This window comes from Tyto alba, unplaced genomic scaffold (genome assembly GCF_018691265.1).
Source record: "Tyto alba isolate M040663 unplaced genomic scaffold, T.alba_DEE_v4.0 Super-Scaffold_23, whole genome shotgun sequence".
Taxonomy (NCBI): Eukaryota; Metazoa; Chordata; class Aves; order Strigiformes; family Tytonidae; genus Tyto; species Tyto alba.
The window spans coordinates 28,620,878-28,638,223 of NW_024881297.1; the positions used below are offsets into that span (position 1 = coordinate 28,620,878).

General features: G+C 43.4%; 1 protein-coding gene across 3 annotated transcripts in view; it reads right to left on the bottom strand.

Annotated features, from left to right (window-relative positions):
- DIP2B (disco interacting protein 2 homolog B) overlaps positions 1 to 17,346 on the bottom strand; it is a 69,824-nt gene extending 52,478 nt beyond the window's left edge. For all 3 annotated transcript variants that reach the window (XM_042796752.1, XM_042796751.1, XM_042796750.1), the window contains exon 1: positions 17,107 to 17,346. In XM_042796752.1, coding sequence (XP_042652686.1) covers positions 17,107 to 17,194 — 88 coding nt within the window. In that variant the 5' untranslated portion in view covers positions 17,195 to 17,346. The remainder of the gene's footprint in view (positions 1 to 17,106) is intronic.

Consider the following 17,346-nt stretch of genomic DNA (forward strand, 5'->3'; position numbering starts at 1 on the left):
AACAAATTCTTTTAAACAACAGATCGACTGACCCAGCAAACACTAGCCAACTGGAAAGAAACATTAACTGGTAAACAAAAATGGCCCCTGCCAGAGGCCAGAATGCCAACTGCATTTCCCCTTTGTTGTTTCCATCTTGAATCACAAACACCAGATTTCAGGAGGCTCGAAGCGGGACTGGCTCCCGGCTCAGAGGGCTGTCAGCTGAAAAGCATAAACTCCTGCACAGGCCTAATCAAGAACTTAGTGAGCACAACACAAAACAACTGTGTGAGTTTGTGTACTGGAGGCAGCTGCACAGTCAGAGTGAAAAAAAGCCAATCTATCTCTAAAGTGGTTCCAAATGTTTTTCAGGCCAAATTATTTCATGCACCAAAAGGCAACCTACCTGCACCAGATCTGCCCCCACGTCCTGCGCTCTTCACTTCAACAAAATATCTTGAATTTGGAAGAGAAGAAACTTTATGTCTAGCAACAGGTCAAAATTTCATGACGTATTTGTACTAACAAGCTGCAACTTCTCAAAGATCAAATTTATCATAAAAAATGGTCAAAAATTATGAACTATCATTTATATAAAACTTCTAAACGCATAACAGCAGCACAAATAACCACATTTCAGCCCCAACCAAGTGCACATTGAACATCTCCTTGTCACCGAAACACCCGTGCTGGCACTGCTTGCTTGCATGAAAGCAACACAGGGCTGGAGCTGAGGGCAGAAAGATTTCTGCCACGACAAAATCACTTTGTGATTCTCAAGTCCAGCATCTGTGCCTCCCCATGCATGAAGCGGAGTGAGAGAACACGCAGAGGCAGAGCAGATGCCACGGAGGGTTTCTTTGAAACCTGCTACTCCCCACACAGCACAGCTGACTGCAGCCGTGTTTTTCACTGGAGAGTGACAATACAGACTGGTCTTTATGGGCAAGAAAAAGAATTATTTCGATGTGAGACAGTACTGGCTTGGCTGGGCTCTAGCTGGAGAAAAGGAAAAACTGCTGGATCTATTTTATGGCTAAGTTTACGGCAAAGTTACTTACAGAACAGGATGAGCTTCTTAAAAGTATTTCAATGATAAAACAAATAAAACCACTTTCCATATTGTAAGTTAATCAGTGCTCTCTCTCAAGTTGTCCTCACATACACTACCACAGGGAAGAAAGCCTGACAAATCTGCTAAAAGCTTTAAAAAGCCTAAATTAAATATTAATATTCTGAAAATGATGAAGGCAGCACAAAAACACAAGTCTCCTTTGCCACTCCAGTTCTGTATAGCCCAGAGCAAGAGATGAAAGATTTCTTATGAACAATGATGCCTAGGTGGAATTATGAATAAAACAGAAAAAACCCCAAGCTATAGCTGTACAGGTCGGGAGCTGTAAGCTGCCTGAAAAAGCAAAAACCAGCAAAATGTATTCACCATAAACTAGTAACAAGAGTTAATTGTTACAACGCCAGCTGATGAAAAGCAGAGACAAGAGGTTATCAATACTGCCTTGGCCTTACAGTTATGTTTAGCATGACGAGAAAAACTCGTGCTGAAGATAAAGTTAGAATCGCTCCCGTCAATGTCTCACTTTTGATGCACGTGCACATTCAGAACACTGGTCTTCAAGCTAAGGTACCTGGAGAGACAAGCGCATTCAGAGGAATACATTCAGCTTTACTTCAGAACTGTGCTTTGACTCTAACCTTGGGACGGAAGCAGCACTGCCCTACAGCACTTTAGGGTTAGTTGGTTTTGCTAGTTAGGTATTTTGCTGAGATGCTCCCTCATCTTTCAGTTACTTAATAGAGAACTCTCCCCCATTCCCTCCAATTTAAGGGTGCTCGGTCGGTCAGGTCTTAATAGGAATCTGGAATTACTTGCCAAAAGCTCCCAAAAAAATCTTTTAATTGAATGATGACATCAATTACTTAATTTTAATGAGAGTGAGATCATATTTTAATTTTTCATTCTGCAGTACATTTAAAACAAAGGTGACTGTGCAGTTTCTCTTAGCAATAGCCAATCTCCCTCAAAGGTGTAAGCAGAATTACTTCAAATAACAAACTAACCTTTATTGCTTTATTTCCCATTAGCACTTCATTCTACCTGTATTAGCCTGGTCTTATTACTATGCAAAAAAACATGTAAGCCCTCCAATTTACTCATCTAAAACAGAAGCCCAAGACTTTGAACACTCTGGTTCTCACAAGAAAAAATCCTGGAATGCTAGCTAACTTCTCTCAGGGCATGGACAAAGCAAAATTTAAGAATATGTAACACTGAAATGTCCAGAAAAAAAAACAAACCAAACCAAAACCAACAAAGCGAAAAGCCAAGACAAAACTTAAACAGAAGCATCACCTGAAAAAGCAAGCTAAGAATTGCAGAGGGTGTTAAATTAGACTTATCTTAGAGCTATTTGTAGGGACACAGAGGTCTCTGACTCCTGTTCACATCATGCCTGTTGAAAAAGCATGATGGAAGGCAAAAATGAATGCAGGTGCACAGGGCAACTGCAGATGTTTGGCAAAGCTGCTGCTTCAGCTCCACGGTATGACCTTGGCAAAGTTATCTGATGGCCGTGGCCTAATTCCACCTCTATTTTGACTGGTAAAGGAGGCAGGGACTTTCCAGGCCTCTCCCTCTTAACTCTGTAACTGCAGGAGTCCTACCGCTTCTAAAACCTTGAAATCCTACCAAATACTGTGATCTACCCATCCGAAAATCATCCTGATTTTAGTCTTGCTGCACTGGCTTACAATCCATTCCAGTGTCCGTGCTCTCTACTGTCTTGCCCCAGCAGGATTCATTACCCCTCTCCAGTCTATTTTGCACCATTCTAGACATTAGTTTACTTTGTCCTTGGCCACACAATCTTACGTTAATATGAGATCCTTCACCACACCAGATGCCAACTTCCCCAACCTTACCACTGAAGAGATCAAAACTTAACATTCCCTTTTGTTTCAGCATTTCTGCTATAGCTGATAACATAAAAAGTACTTATATATTAACCATCTGTTACTACGCCTAATGGAGCCATAATCACCAGATATCAACCATTTCAAAGAGCACTAAAATGTTTATAAAACCAGTGTGTCAATGTAATAATACTAACAGGGAGATTCTCATATCTTTTTGATAAAATATTATAATCACAGCAGGCTTTGCTTTCAACTACAAACATAATGGCCTTTTTACAGCAATCTGAAGCACCACCGACAGTACTACATAATTTAGGGGGATGGGGGCGAGCAGGAAGGGCTAAAGATGTGTTGACAGCAGTAATTTAAGACAAGATATTCTGCCAAGAAAGAGAAACTAAAGAATTAAAGTCTAAATAGAAAGCTTGTAATTAAACAAAAAGCTCTGAAAAAGGACTGTAGACAACAGGCATTGGTTTGGATTGCTGCCCTCCAATTTGTTCAGTAAGACTTGTCTGCTGACTCCATATGTTTCATGTAAGTAGAATTCGTGCCATGCTACGTAATAGTCTCTTAAGAGAAATGATGACGTTTGGGAAATAAAGCAATCACTTCTCTTCAATATCCTTTGTACAATAGGATCATTTCTTCTTAAGCATTGGGCATTCTAGAAGCACAACACAGTACTGTACAAAAAACCACAGAAGCAAAGTAAATTCCTTGGGGTACCCCAGCTTAGATCTTCCTACCAAATACAATGCCAACCTGCCTTTTCAGTGACAGCCAATCTGGAGTATCCATAAAAGCCACCTTGGAGGCTGCAGTACCTCAGACTCTAGTCAAGAAACTCTGGAGAGCTGTTCTGTCTTGCCCTAGCTAATTCTGCTGGATGAAGACACAACAAAATATCTCCTGAAACCCCAAAATCACACTTGGGTAGCTACCATACATCAACACACAGAAGCCTCAAACGCAGGATGTTTTCGCAACCTGACACCTTTGTCACAGTTCTGTGAAGCACGATACCTCTATCAATAGTGTTGTGCACAGGTATGATTGAATATTTTGTGTTTAAAAGCTCTAAAAGGAAAAAAAAAAAAAAGAACAACCCTAGCCCAGAAACGCAGTCTGCAGAAGTCAACCACTCAACCACACAGACAGTACTGTACGCTGCAGTCCCAATGAGACTGGTGTAACAGCTATAAATCACTCCAAAACCTTCTTTTCATGCAGAGGAAAGGGAAATGGCAGAGCAGCACAGATTTGAGAGTGAAAGTGTCCCCATTTCTCATTTGCTCGGCTGCCCTGGTCCAATATTGATGTTTACTTTGATGCTTGAGTTTGTCTCTCCTTCTTATTTCAGCACACAGCAAGCTGAGAATGAGGCATTTATCACATGGAGAAACCAGTCATCACAGAGGCAGACACCTTTCCCAGAGGTAAGGCAGCAGAGCCTGACCACTGGAGCCATCTCCTTCCTTGTGATCAGAATGAAGTCACATACGGGCTCCGAGCAGTTCAATAAGAGACCGGTTTTGCAAGCGTTCTTGCGCAGAAGATACTTTCCTCCTGGTTTCGTTTCAACAGATGGGTTAAGTGCTACACTGACAGACCCACGGGATGAAAATCCTGAGAATTAAGCACAAGACCTCAGCATTCAAACACAACCACCAGGGCCTAAAGAGCTAATGTAGACTGACATGCAAAAGTGTGCAATCATTTCCATGCGGCTGCCTTCATCTTCTTTACATATGAGGCCAAGCAAGCCCCTGGGGCTGTACTAGTGCCTAAATGGGCGCAGGTTTCCTTTAGTCTCTGACAAAGGCTTTAAGCAATTGGCAAGCCGCCCTAGCCTAGCTGCCTTCTTCCTTTTCATATGTGCCTCCATCCACAGATAACGCAGGGTGGCTTTGAATTTGCACCCTGCACAATCAGAGGTAAAGGATATCACAGGAAACCCAAGTCAGCTTTTCCCCTCCATGAGGTAACTCCCTGGAACAACCAGCAGAGTCTTTTTCATTTACGTATCTAACAGTATGTAACACTTAAATAGCAGACAATATGTTCAAAGCTCAAACATTAACTGGTTTAGTGAGTTAAGAGGAGAGATGCTGTCTGCAACTGCTTGGGGCAGAATGCGCTGAAGGAGCAGAAATCTACCTTTCAACTAGGAATCTATGAAACAGCTTCAAACAATCCCTTTAAAACGTGGAAACAATCCAAGAACAGCTAGCTTACTCCAATGTGACAATAACTCTTGGAGACTTTTTGTCACACTCCACCCACAGAAAACCTAAGCTATTCTTAAACAGCTATTCTTGATAGCAGAATTACAGAAAAAAAAACCCAGCTCTTACACCTCCCAGATCTCTCCACTTCACTAGCTCCTTTCATTCTTTCTTTCTTGGACTATTCTGCAGGCTATCCTCTCATGATGTCAAGTATTCAACAGCAATACTGTTCATTTTTTTAAGGTTGACGGCTCCTCAATCGAGATCCCAAGACAGACCCGTGAGCAGCTGCACCAGCACAACCAGGTTGTCACTTTGCACGGCAAGAGCAATAGAAAGTAGCGAACACGCTCTAAGCTGCGCTGTTGCCAGATCTTTCATAACCTGAAGCCAAACTCAATTCTAATAGAAGACTATTTACTCCTTCCCCAGTTCCTCATGCCAAGTCTTTCCTTTTATCCTTCTGCCCAAATAGTTCTGTCTCTGCTGGAAGAGGAGTGTGCCTGCAGTGCCGTACAACAAGTCTGTGTCTTTCACACCATTTTATTGTTCACAGGAAGGTATTCTGTAATTTTAAACAAGAGAACATAAGTAGTAATTATTTTCCTAAGAGAAGAGACCAAGTTATGGATAGAGAACTTTGTCACCACCATCCAACTTCATGCCCCACCTCCCTTGTTGCTTTGCAGAATCCACCGAAATCTCTAGAATGTGAAAAAAAGCGTCACCTGTGCTACAGACTGGATGCAGATGAGAGTGAGCCTCCATGAATAAGCCCCTGAAGAGCTGCCAGTACACGAATGTTTGTTTCCACTTGGCTTTCCCCATCAGGTTCAACATAAGAAATTACCTTCACATCCCAGGGAAATGAATGGGTTGAATATCACGAGCTGTCACACTGCAACACTGATAAACTGAGAAGGATTACTGCAGGTAAGCGTGCGTAAGACAAATCTCAAACTCTTTTGAGCCAGGGGATCACATTTCATAGGCCACATACAAAGCCCAGAGGAGAGCAGTCAGGACAAAAGAACAATGCAAAGCAAATCGTACGTGTTTGGATAAGAACCAAAAAACAAACCCTAACCTCTGTTAAAAACCCCTTGGAATTGGCGACAGCCACACTTAACAGGCAGACTTCAGGCTCCCCTTCACAGGAGCTACAACAGAAGAATTCGAATCAGAGGAGGGAGGGAGGGAGGGAGGGAGGGAGGGAGGGAGGGAGGGAGGGAGGGAGGGAGGGAGGGAGGGAGAAGGGTCCAAATTTTCTTTTTTCTTTCGGATTTATTAAGAATCAGCTTATCCAGCATGAAAGAGAGAAGGAAGAGACACATGCTATTAGGTAAGTAATTACCTGGTAAGACACATGACAGTAATCATAATATATTGAGCATGATTTTGCAAGGTCCAAATGCTTTTCTTTAAAGCTTCCATGCTATAACCAGGTACTACTGGAAGTGTTTTACCAAAGCTCTGTACAATGAACAACGTTGTGATACTCAGAAGCCAAAGGGTAATTACATCTTCCTGTTTGCTGTTCTAGCCAGACACTTTTTAAAAGGCCTACTGCAAAAAGAATTGCCTTGAAAGCCTTCCAAGGCAACACCAACTCCAAGGTTTTGTATTTTTCTGATTTTGGGGAAATATGAGAGCAAATTAACTATTCTCTAGCACAGGCATCCGTGCCTCTGGTCAAAACTACTACAACAATGTTTATAAGTCTCTAGCACTAATGGTGACTAGCCCTACACAATTTTTACATGCTGCAATTTTGAAACAGGACTTAACAAGTAAAGTGTATCAAACACAGGAATAACTAAACAGAACAGCAATGTTTGTTCAAGGTTTCTAGGTGTGGCTGCAGCCAAGACATAATAGGATTATTTATATCTGACTCATTTGCTTTGTCTTCATCCGTGATTCTCCCTGTTTGGGACTCAATTATTGACTTTTTTCTGCATTGTAGGACTTTTAAAATCCAGGATATTTTCAAGAAGGACTTGAGAATTCAAAGCAGAGAGGAGAAACTCCACACATACAGTTGGTTTATACCAATATGTGTTCAACCGAAACATACTATCACTGTCACAGCTAAGATTCAGATTACCTGAACATGTGGGAGAACATGCAAACCGCCAGCACACTGCAGAGACACCCATTTACTGCGTATCAGACCGCATGTTTCAGTCTCTTCCTCTGTAGCGATAACGCACCCTCATCGAGGGAGCAGAGGGCTCAGTGTCGAAAGATCTCAGCCCTGTGCCTGGCTCTGCTGCTGGTTTGTGTGACCGAGCACTCGCCTCACCTCTGTGCATCTCAGCTTCCTGTCTGCGAACTGAATCTAACAATGCTTCCCCCTTTTCACTGTAGCAACTTCCAATCCAAAATTGCGTTACTATGGAGGTTTTCATTCCAGTAACAATAAGAATTGTTCTTTTTTTCAATCCACAAGGGATCACTTAAAGTTTCTGCCCTAAGAATAAACACAGGTCTCCGTCTCAAAAATGTTTACATGAGCACTTTACTATCATGAGATCTACTTTTTGCTAACGCAAGACAGGCTTCAGTCTTGCCTTGTTCCGTATTTTCTTCGGGATTTCCACAAAAGCTTAAAAAAAAGGTATCAAAATAATTTCTAGTTTGGTTACCTACAAATGCTTTCACTGCTCACGAAATTAAGTAAATAGTTGAAGTCTTTGTTTGAGAAACAAGGCTTGCATTCCTAAAAGTTTAATCGATTGCCCTCTCCAGCTTGCCAAAGTTCACAGCTTTACAAAACGCAGAGCTGAGGCGCCCGTGCTCTCCGAGATGGAAACGAGTAAGGTGCTAAGAGGTGAGAGTATCTTGAGCCAACACTGCTGCCAAAAGCTTTGTTACGAATCCAGGGCTGTAGTTCTTGAGGACACACCAGAGGAATATATCTGCTTTTCTCCAGCTTAGGGACACAGTATGGAGTTGTCTGAAGCAAACTTTTCAGCAACACCCTTCTCCTTCCACATCACGAACAGCACTGCAAGAAGCCCAACATTTAGGCAACCAAATGCCACCAGCACCTTGCTGTAACCACCCCTATGCGACACGCAGCGACTTTTTTTTTTTTTTTTTAAATGCCAGAAACGGAACACATTTAACAGGCGTTTTCTGCTTATTTTTCTTTTTCCCCTTAATTGAAGGCAGCATAGCTTAATAAGCTGAAGAACTATTTATTCCTCTACCAGAACCACTGAGGATCAAGGACCTTTTATCTCCCGCTCTCATCACCTGACTCGGCTCTCTATCGCATGGTGAATAATCACAGGCTGGAATTTGCCGTGTCACTTCCCAGCTCTTTGGAGTAACTCTCCTTCTTACTACAGTGACAATGCACATTGTGAGCAGGAATGTCAGCTGCTGCTCTGCAGCACACAACCCTGCTAGCTAGACATCTTGCCTTCTTGACAGAAAGGCAAAGAGCAACCTTTTACCCCTGTTTGTTAGCTTTGCTCATACCTCTTTCTAGAAAGTAAGCAGAAAACTTCAAAGCACCTTTTCCCTCCTCAGGGTTTCTTTTGGCTGGTCAGCTTATCTATGTGATCATTGTTTCCAGAGAAGCACACAAAGCTTCCACACTGGGTAATTACAGTGAAAGGTGATGATGAAGACGCAACCACTAGGCAAAGAAAACAGTCTTATCAGGACATCCGTACTGACACACATACGCTCACCGCTGTTCTCAGTGAGCAAATTACAGTATTTCCAGAAAAGGTGCTTCATAGTGAAATGGCTCTTCATGTCAAAGATTAATCAGCACTCTAAATTAAGAGTTGATGCATTAGAGGTACAGGTGGGACAGCAGGCAACACAAAACCTTCTTTAACACATCCTCACCTGACTACCCTTTCTGGAACGGTGGCTGTGCAGCTACGGAATGAAGTCACATGTAGGGACGGGACCTGAAACCAAATTTTTCAGCTGGTGCTTTATCTGCTCTATCATTCCCACTTCTGAGCACATCCGTCCAATTTATGGGCAACCAAATGCTCTGTCACAACTAACCATGTTTGTATATTCCAAGCTTAGCACTTCTGTGATCTCCCGGGGCTTGTCCCACACAAGCAGTTTGGTTTCCCCCCTCCCCAGCAGCGCGGCTCAACGCCCCACCCAGTCACCCACAGCCCGTCCTTGTGGCAACAGCGGCACCGGCTCACATGGAAAATTATTAGTGGGAAAAGACTTATTCTTAGCTTCCTGTAACGAAACTCAGCAGCTCGGCAGGAGGAACTGGAAGTATCACATGACGATCAATTCCCAGCAGAACAGTGAGCTTTGTCTGCACTAGGGAGATGTGTGTGGCTGCAATGACATCGGTGTCTTCCCTCCGTGCAGGAGAGCTCTGTCAGGAGGGGCAGGGATAAAGCCCAGCGTCCTCCAGCAAATTACCTATGCTGCTCTCAGAGGAATTTATTATAACTGGTATTAGAGGAACACCAACGCTGCTACTCCCAAATAGATTTTCTTAATGCAAAGTGAGCTACAATCTTGAAATATATGCGCTAACTCCTCTTTTTTGCAATCTGTGCTTGATTTCCAATAATAGGGCGGTTTAGTTTTCAAGCTCCTTTAGGACTAAGGTACAGGAACAACATCCCTGTTAAGAGTGAAGGACAGGAAAAAATCCCAAATAATCCCTTTCCACCGCTTCACTTTAGACCTGATGTTTGACACCAGTTCTGACCCCAGAGGCAAAATGGGAGTGCTTTATCCACTCAGTTAGCCAGCTCCCACGGCTATAGCCATCCTAAATGGAATGCATTATTCCTGCATTAAAACATATGTTTTTCAAGGCAGCTAGCCATCCGGCTGTTCTGAGAGAGAGATTACAGAAGACCTAATTTTATCAGGCAGGGATACAATCCTCCTGGTTGTTTTTGCTCCCTAGGGACATGGAGCTGGTGAAAGGAGGTTGCCTGACTGCTGGGGAACAATTCCAAGGGCTCAGTTGCTGATCACTGAGGCAGTAACTCACCTCCTGGCTTCACAACATATCCTAACGTATGCCTTGTAGGCTCCGTGGGCTTCCAGCCCCATGGAATTCAAAGTCCAGAAAGAACTAGTTTGTACCAGCAACTCTCAAGTCAACAAGAATTAGAAAAAGTTTATGTTGGCAGAGAAGTGCTAAAACTTTAAGCAAGCACTTTTCTTTTTTTTCTTTTTCTTTTATTCAGCTTAAGTTACATTAAATAAAACAAGGTGTTTGATCACAAGAGCAGCAAGGAAAGTGAAGTTACTATTACACTGACTATCTTTGGTATAAACAGCATCTCTCCTGCCTGGGTTAACTGTAAGTAGTGTTTCAGAAACTGTCAGCTTTGAAGTTTGAAAAAAAAAAAAAAAAAAAAGCAAGCTGATAGAAATAGGCATTTTACTCAAAAAATATCCAGGCAAGAGTAACAACCCAACACTGGCAAACATTATTCAGAATGAGAAATACAGGTGTGAGGCTTTTCCCAAGACTTTTCAACAAAATGTAATGGGAAAATTCGTGTAGCAGATGGAATGCTGTTGCCTGCAGAGCATCCGTTAGCTATAAATCACTGTTTCCTCACACATGGTGCAAATTTAAGAGTCTTCTATTCTAATTAATAGAATGAGACATCCTGGCCTGATGACTCTTCCCTGATTTCATAAGCTCTAAGAAAAATTTTGGATTGAATCAACCTTAACAGAGGAATGCTTCAATTCCTCTCTCTATTAATCCAGGTCCAAAAAGCAGCTGAGCAACTCACTGGGAGATTCAGGAAATGCTTGTTATAACTTTGTGACACACAGTTTAAAAAACACTTCAAGAAATTATCTGAACATTGTACTTGAAACAAACGAAAACAGGATACTATTCAGCTTCTGCTTGCACCTCTGGGACTTCTCACCATTAGTTCACTCTTTGGCTTCTGAAACTTGTCACTGAATAAACATGATAAATCCAATGAATAGAAAGCTTCATGACAAAAACTAATCAGATAGAGGGAATCAGGAAGGAACCCATCACCCTTTCCACAACGTTACCAATGAACTAGAAACACGAGGGGTCCTCTGCATGCACACTTTCCTGTGGAGCTCCAAGTATTGGCTAGCCAGATGCACATTTGAAAGAAGAGCCATCCAGCTCCATGCAGTTATGCTACCATCCATCACATTTACTACTTAGTATTTCATGCTACAGAATTTAAAATAGAAAACTGAAGATCTGTTATCTGGGACACCACGAGAACATCACCAAATGCAGCTTTAGTGCAAATGTGTCGGGGTAGCACGTCTGATTAACGTTTCCAGCCTGTGTCCAGCTGAAACTGCACATATCCCCCATAGCAGAAGCAGTAAGAATCACAAGACAAACCAGGAATCATCACTACCAGATGTCCCTTCCACTCAACCGAGGAAAACTGGTTCTAACTCTAGCAAAGCTTCAGAGAAGCAATCAGGGAGAGGTGGAGGACTTTATAAACCTTCTAATTTCCTCCTTCCCCCCCCCCCCCCCAAAGGCGAAGGGTCAGAACTGCAGCTTTTAAAAATAGCCCTAAACTTACTCCTAATTTCCTAAATATGAAAGGCACAACACAAAAATATGCACATTCTTTAACTCTCCTGGTCATTCTTTATTATATCAGCCTGGATGCTTCAAAAACTTTCCTTTTCTTCACCATGTTTACATGCTTCAGTCACATAACAACAGTAAAATCTACTCCCACTCACAGGAGCCAAAATATTTCTTTCAATATTTGTGTTTAACTCACTCTCTCCAAGCCATTAATCATTTAAATCATTCTGCTCTGACCATCTGCACAGTATAAATTTGTGATCATCTCATGGACATTCTGCTTGATGTGCTGGTGACAGATTTGTTACTTTGCTCCTCTCGATCATGACTTGAGCTGTATTTCCTTTTCCTGCAAGACACAGACATCGCAAGGAGCCCATGCACTACCATGCTTGCATCACTTTTTCCTGGGTTATAAGGCTTAAGAAAATACAGTATCATCTGAAGCGAGGGTTCTTATCAGAATCTTTGCAAAGCCAAACAAGGCAAGAATGATCATCTTGGAATTTGCGTAAACAGCTCCCTACGACATGCTCCAAAAGGTTTTTTATGCATTTCAAAGCACTGCCTCAGACCCGTACCTTTATTGGCTGCATACAGAAAGACTGTGTCAAAGCCATACCGAGATTTCTCAGCAGATTTGGTATCCATCAGCCGTCAGTCCTGCAGGTAAATTAAGGAAGCAACATAAAAGCTTTCCCATTACTAGTTTTGCCTAATGCAAGGCTTGTGGGTGAGATGCTGCATAAATGCACAAAAACCACCTGTAAGTCCTGCTAGCTACAACACAATCAGATCCGACTTGCTCATGTTCATAAGCTCTTATTCAACTTTTTCTGTGCTATAGCCACAGTTCCCCTCTGAACAACAGGGAAGAAACTGAAGTGAAACCCTTCTGCTTACTCAGCAAAATCCACATAGCCAGCCCTTACTCGGGCAAGTACTTCCTTTGACTCTTCTCTAACCTATTTAAATTCTGTGCTTCAGCTACTTCATCTATGAGAAAGATCCTCACCTACTTTGATAGGTGCCTGGCAATCAAAGAATGAAAACTGAAACGCACAATTTTCGAAAGAACAGAAAAATACCACAACTCCATAGGAAATTTTCAAGCCAAACAAAATAAAGACTCTACCCACTTGCTTGAGTCAACATGTTTTCTTCCAGTAAGGTTCTATCCTATTTGGCTGGCCTTCAGTCCTGGGTTTCAATGGTTTTGCTGATACTACTTTTCCACACATGCCACCATCCCTGCTATTTCTTCAGTTTCTAAAAATCCTAATACAAAGCCTTCCTCTGCAGACAGAGCCTCAATTCCTCAGTAAGAGACAATCAGCTTTAAAAGGAACAAACACAGGTGCATGAAGCCATTCACAGAAACACCCCCACAAATATCACAAACCAGAGAGCCAAATCTACGTTTAACTAGAAAAGCAAACAGAAACCAGCTCCTTCTGTACGTGAATCAAGAGCAGTGACATGATAACCCTGTCACATAGCCCAGAAGCAACTGAAATTATGTTCAAGGTCTGAACTGCTAACAGGGGAATTCCTTGGTGCTGCTAGGCGAAGCTCCCTCCTCCCCTTACCTCATACTTTCATCCACATCACCAGCTCAAGTTCACTCCGCTAACATCCTTTTACTAGTTAAAAACACCCGACAGGACAGAAACCGTAGTCAAACAACAGCCAGCAGCCGAATCAGCTCTTTATGAGCGCGCTTAACCCCCTCGGAGACAGGCCGGCCCACGGAGCGTGGCCTGGGAGGCAGCTGCCCTGCTTTCACAGCAAAAGCTCTCGTCGCACCACCATCCACGCCGTACCAAGAGAACAAACTTGACCACACAAGCAGTACAGCAATCTCATCAAGTGCTCTGTATAAAACAAACCCACTGAACGTGCTTAATTAGAACCTTCGAATCTGGCTGTTCCAGAGTTTCTCAGCTCTACTAACACAGCTGGGATGAGGTTCACGTGAGAGGAGCTGCCTGAACTTCACCCCAAGTATAAAAGCCCCTAGACATCCCCAACCTGAGTGCTGAAGTGCTTTAATACTAACATTTTTGGCTGAATATTGGACAAATTCAGACATCTACCTTGTTCTGTGAGCTCACCGGTGCACACTGCAAACATTTTAAGAAACAGCATCATATAGTGAATACAAAGTGACCTTCACACACAGCTGCAGTTCAACCCCAAAGGTGTAAAGCTGAGCTCCCCTACCTACAGAAACGTGAAAATGGGGGTAAAAGTCTTCTTTAAAGTTAATATTGCTGGCACTTTTACTCATTAAAAAGAGGCAGATGCAAATACAAAGACAGCCCTTCCCATCATTAGTGATGCATAATGTGGGTGTTACTGACAGATGAAGAAAAGCACTAGAAAGAAAAAAACCCAAAAGCAAGAAAAGATGGAAAACATGAGTAATGAGCAGGTTCCAGGTTTCACACAGTTCCATGACCCAATTCACTGCTCATATACAGTTATCGTTATTTTAACATTTTTACTTAGAGCCAATGACACCGATCCCTTCTGTAAGGGAATGAGATGGCTTCCAAGTGTGATGTTTAAGATTTGGGTGTGATGTACTTCACGTTAATAGAAGACAACTGAATTCTTATCTACACTTAGAGATAAATGAGTTAGACTCAAACCAATCACTGAGGCCAAATAAAGACACAAAATGAAAGACTGAAAATATGAAGAAACGCGATTTCTGTTGATTAATGAACAATTACTGTTTCCTGAAACACATTCCACTATTTTGCTTAGGCATTTTATGTGTTCTCAGGCATGGGACTACTGTTACTTCCATGCTGACCACAAGGCTCAGTAAGGAATAATCCAGGGATAGCAGAGGTGTAATTAGACCTGGTGCTCTGTCCGCACAGATCATTCCTGAAGAAAGTCTCATAGCTCATCATTGCAAACTATGATTTCTATTTTAGGCGTGCATTCAACTAACCCTGCTCCACTTTGCATCCTACTTGCTGACACAGCACCTTTCACAAGCATAACGCCAGATAAGATTTTAATACTCTATTTCCCCCATATTGTTATAAATTCTCTACACTGTGGCAGTTAATGGTAACGTAGACCTGCACAAAACTCTCTGCAAGGCTCAGCACAACTTGTTTAAGCTCCCAGCCTGGAGCCCGCTGCACCCAAAGCCATCTTCCAAACAGTGCTCAGGTACTCCCCACCGTAGGCTCACCCACCAAGGGCAGAGCAGCTGCCCAATTCCTGCTGTCAGGGGCCCCGGGCTACTTGTATGAACCCACTACAGGTGCAGTTCCTCTCCTGTTCCGAAAGCGAGGTGTTCTTACCCCGAAAACCCGACAGAAACATCTACACAGTAAACTGCCAAGCCCAGAGACAAATAAAGCTGCAATAAGGAGGTGGGGAAAAAAAGGATCAGGTGTTCTTACCTGAGCAACAACTAATCAGTTAAACATGAAGCATTACTGCCATTTTTAATAAAATGCTCCTATTCAATATTGTTTACTATAAAGAGTCCATAGCTATATTCAGCTGAACAATGCACACATACGCCTTAAAACCTGAAGCTTAAGCCTCAAACTAGGGCGTATTTTTCAAGAACTGTACAATGACATTACCTCACCAACTCACTCAGCTCCTTTACAGGTCAGACCTCAGTTATCTCAGCAGCAAGATACCATGAAATGTTTCCAAGAGCTTGGGGACACAGTCACACAAAATTCTTTGTACTCATGTTTTTTTGACAGAAAAAGTGATTTGCACAAACAAATCCACAATACACATATTAAGAAAACTGAATATTAAATCCACAGAGGGGCAGTGGATTTAATATTCAGAGATTTACTTACATAACATTGAAAACTTCACTCTACAGCACTGAAGTTTTAGCTATTTGAGAAGCTTGTTAAAGATTAGCATGATGTCACAGCCAGCCATTCTAGCAAAAGGATTTCTTTTTTTTTTTTTTTTTTTTTTCCAAAGTTTGCAGTACTATATATTGCAGGCTCAAATTATAACGGGCTTTCAGTATCACAAGAAACAAGCTTCAGAAAATGCAAGCAAATGATTAAAACATTCATCAAATTCTTAAAAAACATAAAAAATAATTTCATATTAAATTTTCACCAACACAAGAGAATGTTCAATTCTTTGTTATCATCGAGTACCCAAAACCAAACACCAGAGAGCATTATCACTTTAGTTAAATGTTTACAGAAAGTATACCTGAAAAACATTTGACAAAAAAAAGATACCTCCCCAAAACAGCTAACATTAAAAGTTTTAACTACAAACAACTGGTGTTAAGGCACCACCACAGCCTTTTATCTGGCAAAATACTGAGCACTACACACTGATGTGAGGAGTGGGGGCTGACAGCACCCAGCCAGCTCAGTGAATGAATTCCTCATCCTCAAAATAATAAATAGGCCTCCTTATGCCCTGCATGTTCTCGGACAAAGCAACAGAGTTAAGAAAGACGTTACTGCAACTTGATTTTTCATAAATTTTAATGCTAAGAGAGAGATTATTGCAACCATGCAGTATAAGCCCTCCCGAGAAGTGCACCGATTATGGCATCAAGTTCTGTACCCTGATGGAGGGAGGAAATTTAAAGATACGCAAAGAGCAGAGCTACCTGCTCTGCAACCTTCACCCTCTGCCTCGAATTCATCACTCGCCCTCCGGCTTCAGAAGGGAACTTTACAACAAAGCTAGAGGGAGAAGAGCATTTTAAGCACTAAGAAACAAAGACGTACCCATGCAAAAAAGGAAGGAAGGGAAAAAAAAAAAAAAAAAAAAAAAAAGCGCATGCTCTGTCCCGATTATGGCTACGCAAAAGAACTTATTCAGAAAGTGGAAAGAACACCGGGTATGTCTGCATTGTGTATCCAAAGTTCCTTCTTCTCCCCCACTCCCGGACTGTCCCCGGTGTCTCTCCCTCCCACTCTACATCCTCAGCTCAGAAACTCCAGGAAAAAAGGCCACAAGGAGCAAAACCCTCCCGCGGGGGGGGGATCACCTCGGATGAGCCAAGGGTCTCCTCGGGGTCTGGGGCGAAGGGGGGGATCCCCCTCCGCACCCACAAAGCGCCCAGCATTCATCACCCCCCCCCCCAGGCACAACCCCACCCGCAGGCAGGGCCCTTCCTTCCCTCACACCCGCACCCCCGGGCCTCATCCCAGTCCCGGCCCCCTCGCTGCCCCCGGCCCCCTCCCTCACCCCCCTCTCGGGCCTCCTCCCCCTCAACCCCCCACCAAGCCTCGCCCCGGTCCCCCCCCCCCCCCACCCGAGGCTCTCCCCGCGTGGGCCGTGGCGCCCCGAGGGCAGGACAAGGGAAGGGAGGGGAGGGCAGGCGGGATCCCGGCGCGGCCCGGCGCTCCTCACCTTCGGAGAGCTCCAGCTCCAGCTCGGCCAGCTGCTCGCGGACCTCGCGGGGCAGCGAGGAGACACCCGCGGCCACCGGCTCGGCCATGGCGGGCGGGAGGGGAAGGGTCGGGAGAGGGGAAGGGGAGGCAGATCCGGCCAGCCGGCTCGGCTGCGGCTGCGGCTCCGGCTCAGCGCCGGGGGCTCCGGATCGCGGGCGAAGCGGGAGCGGCCGCCACCTCCGCCATGCTGAGCTCCAGC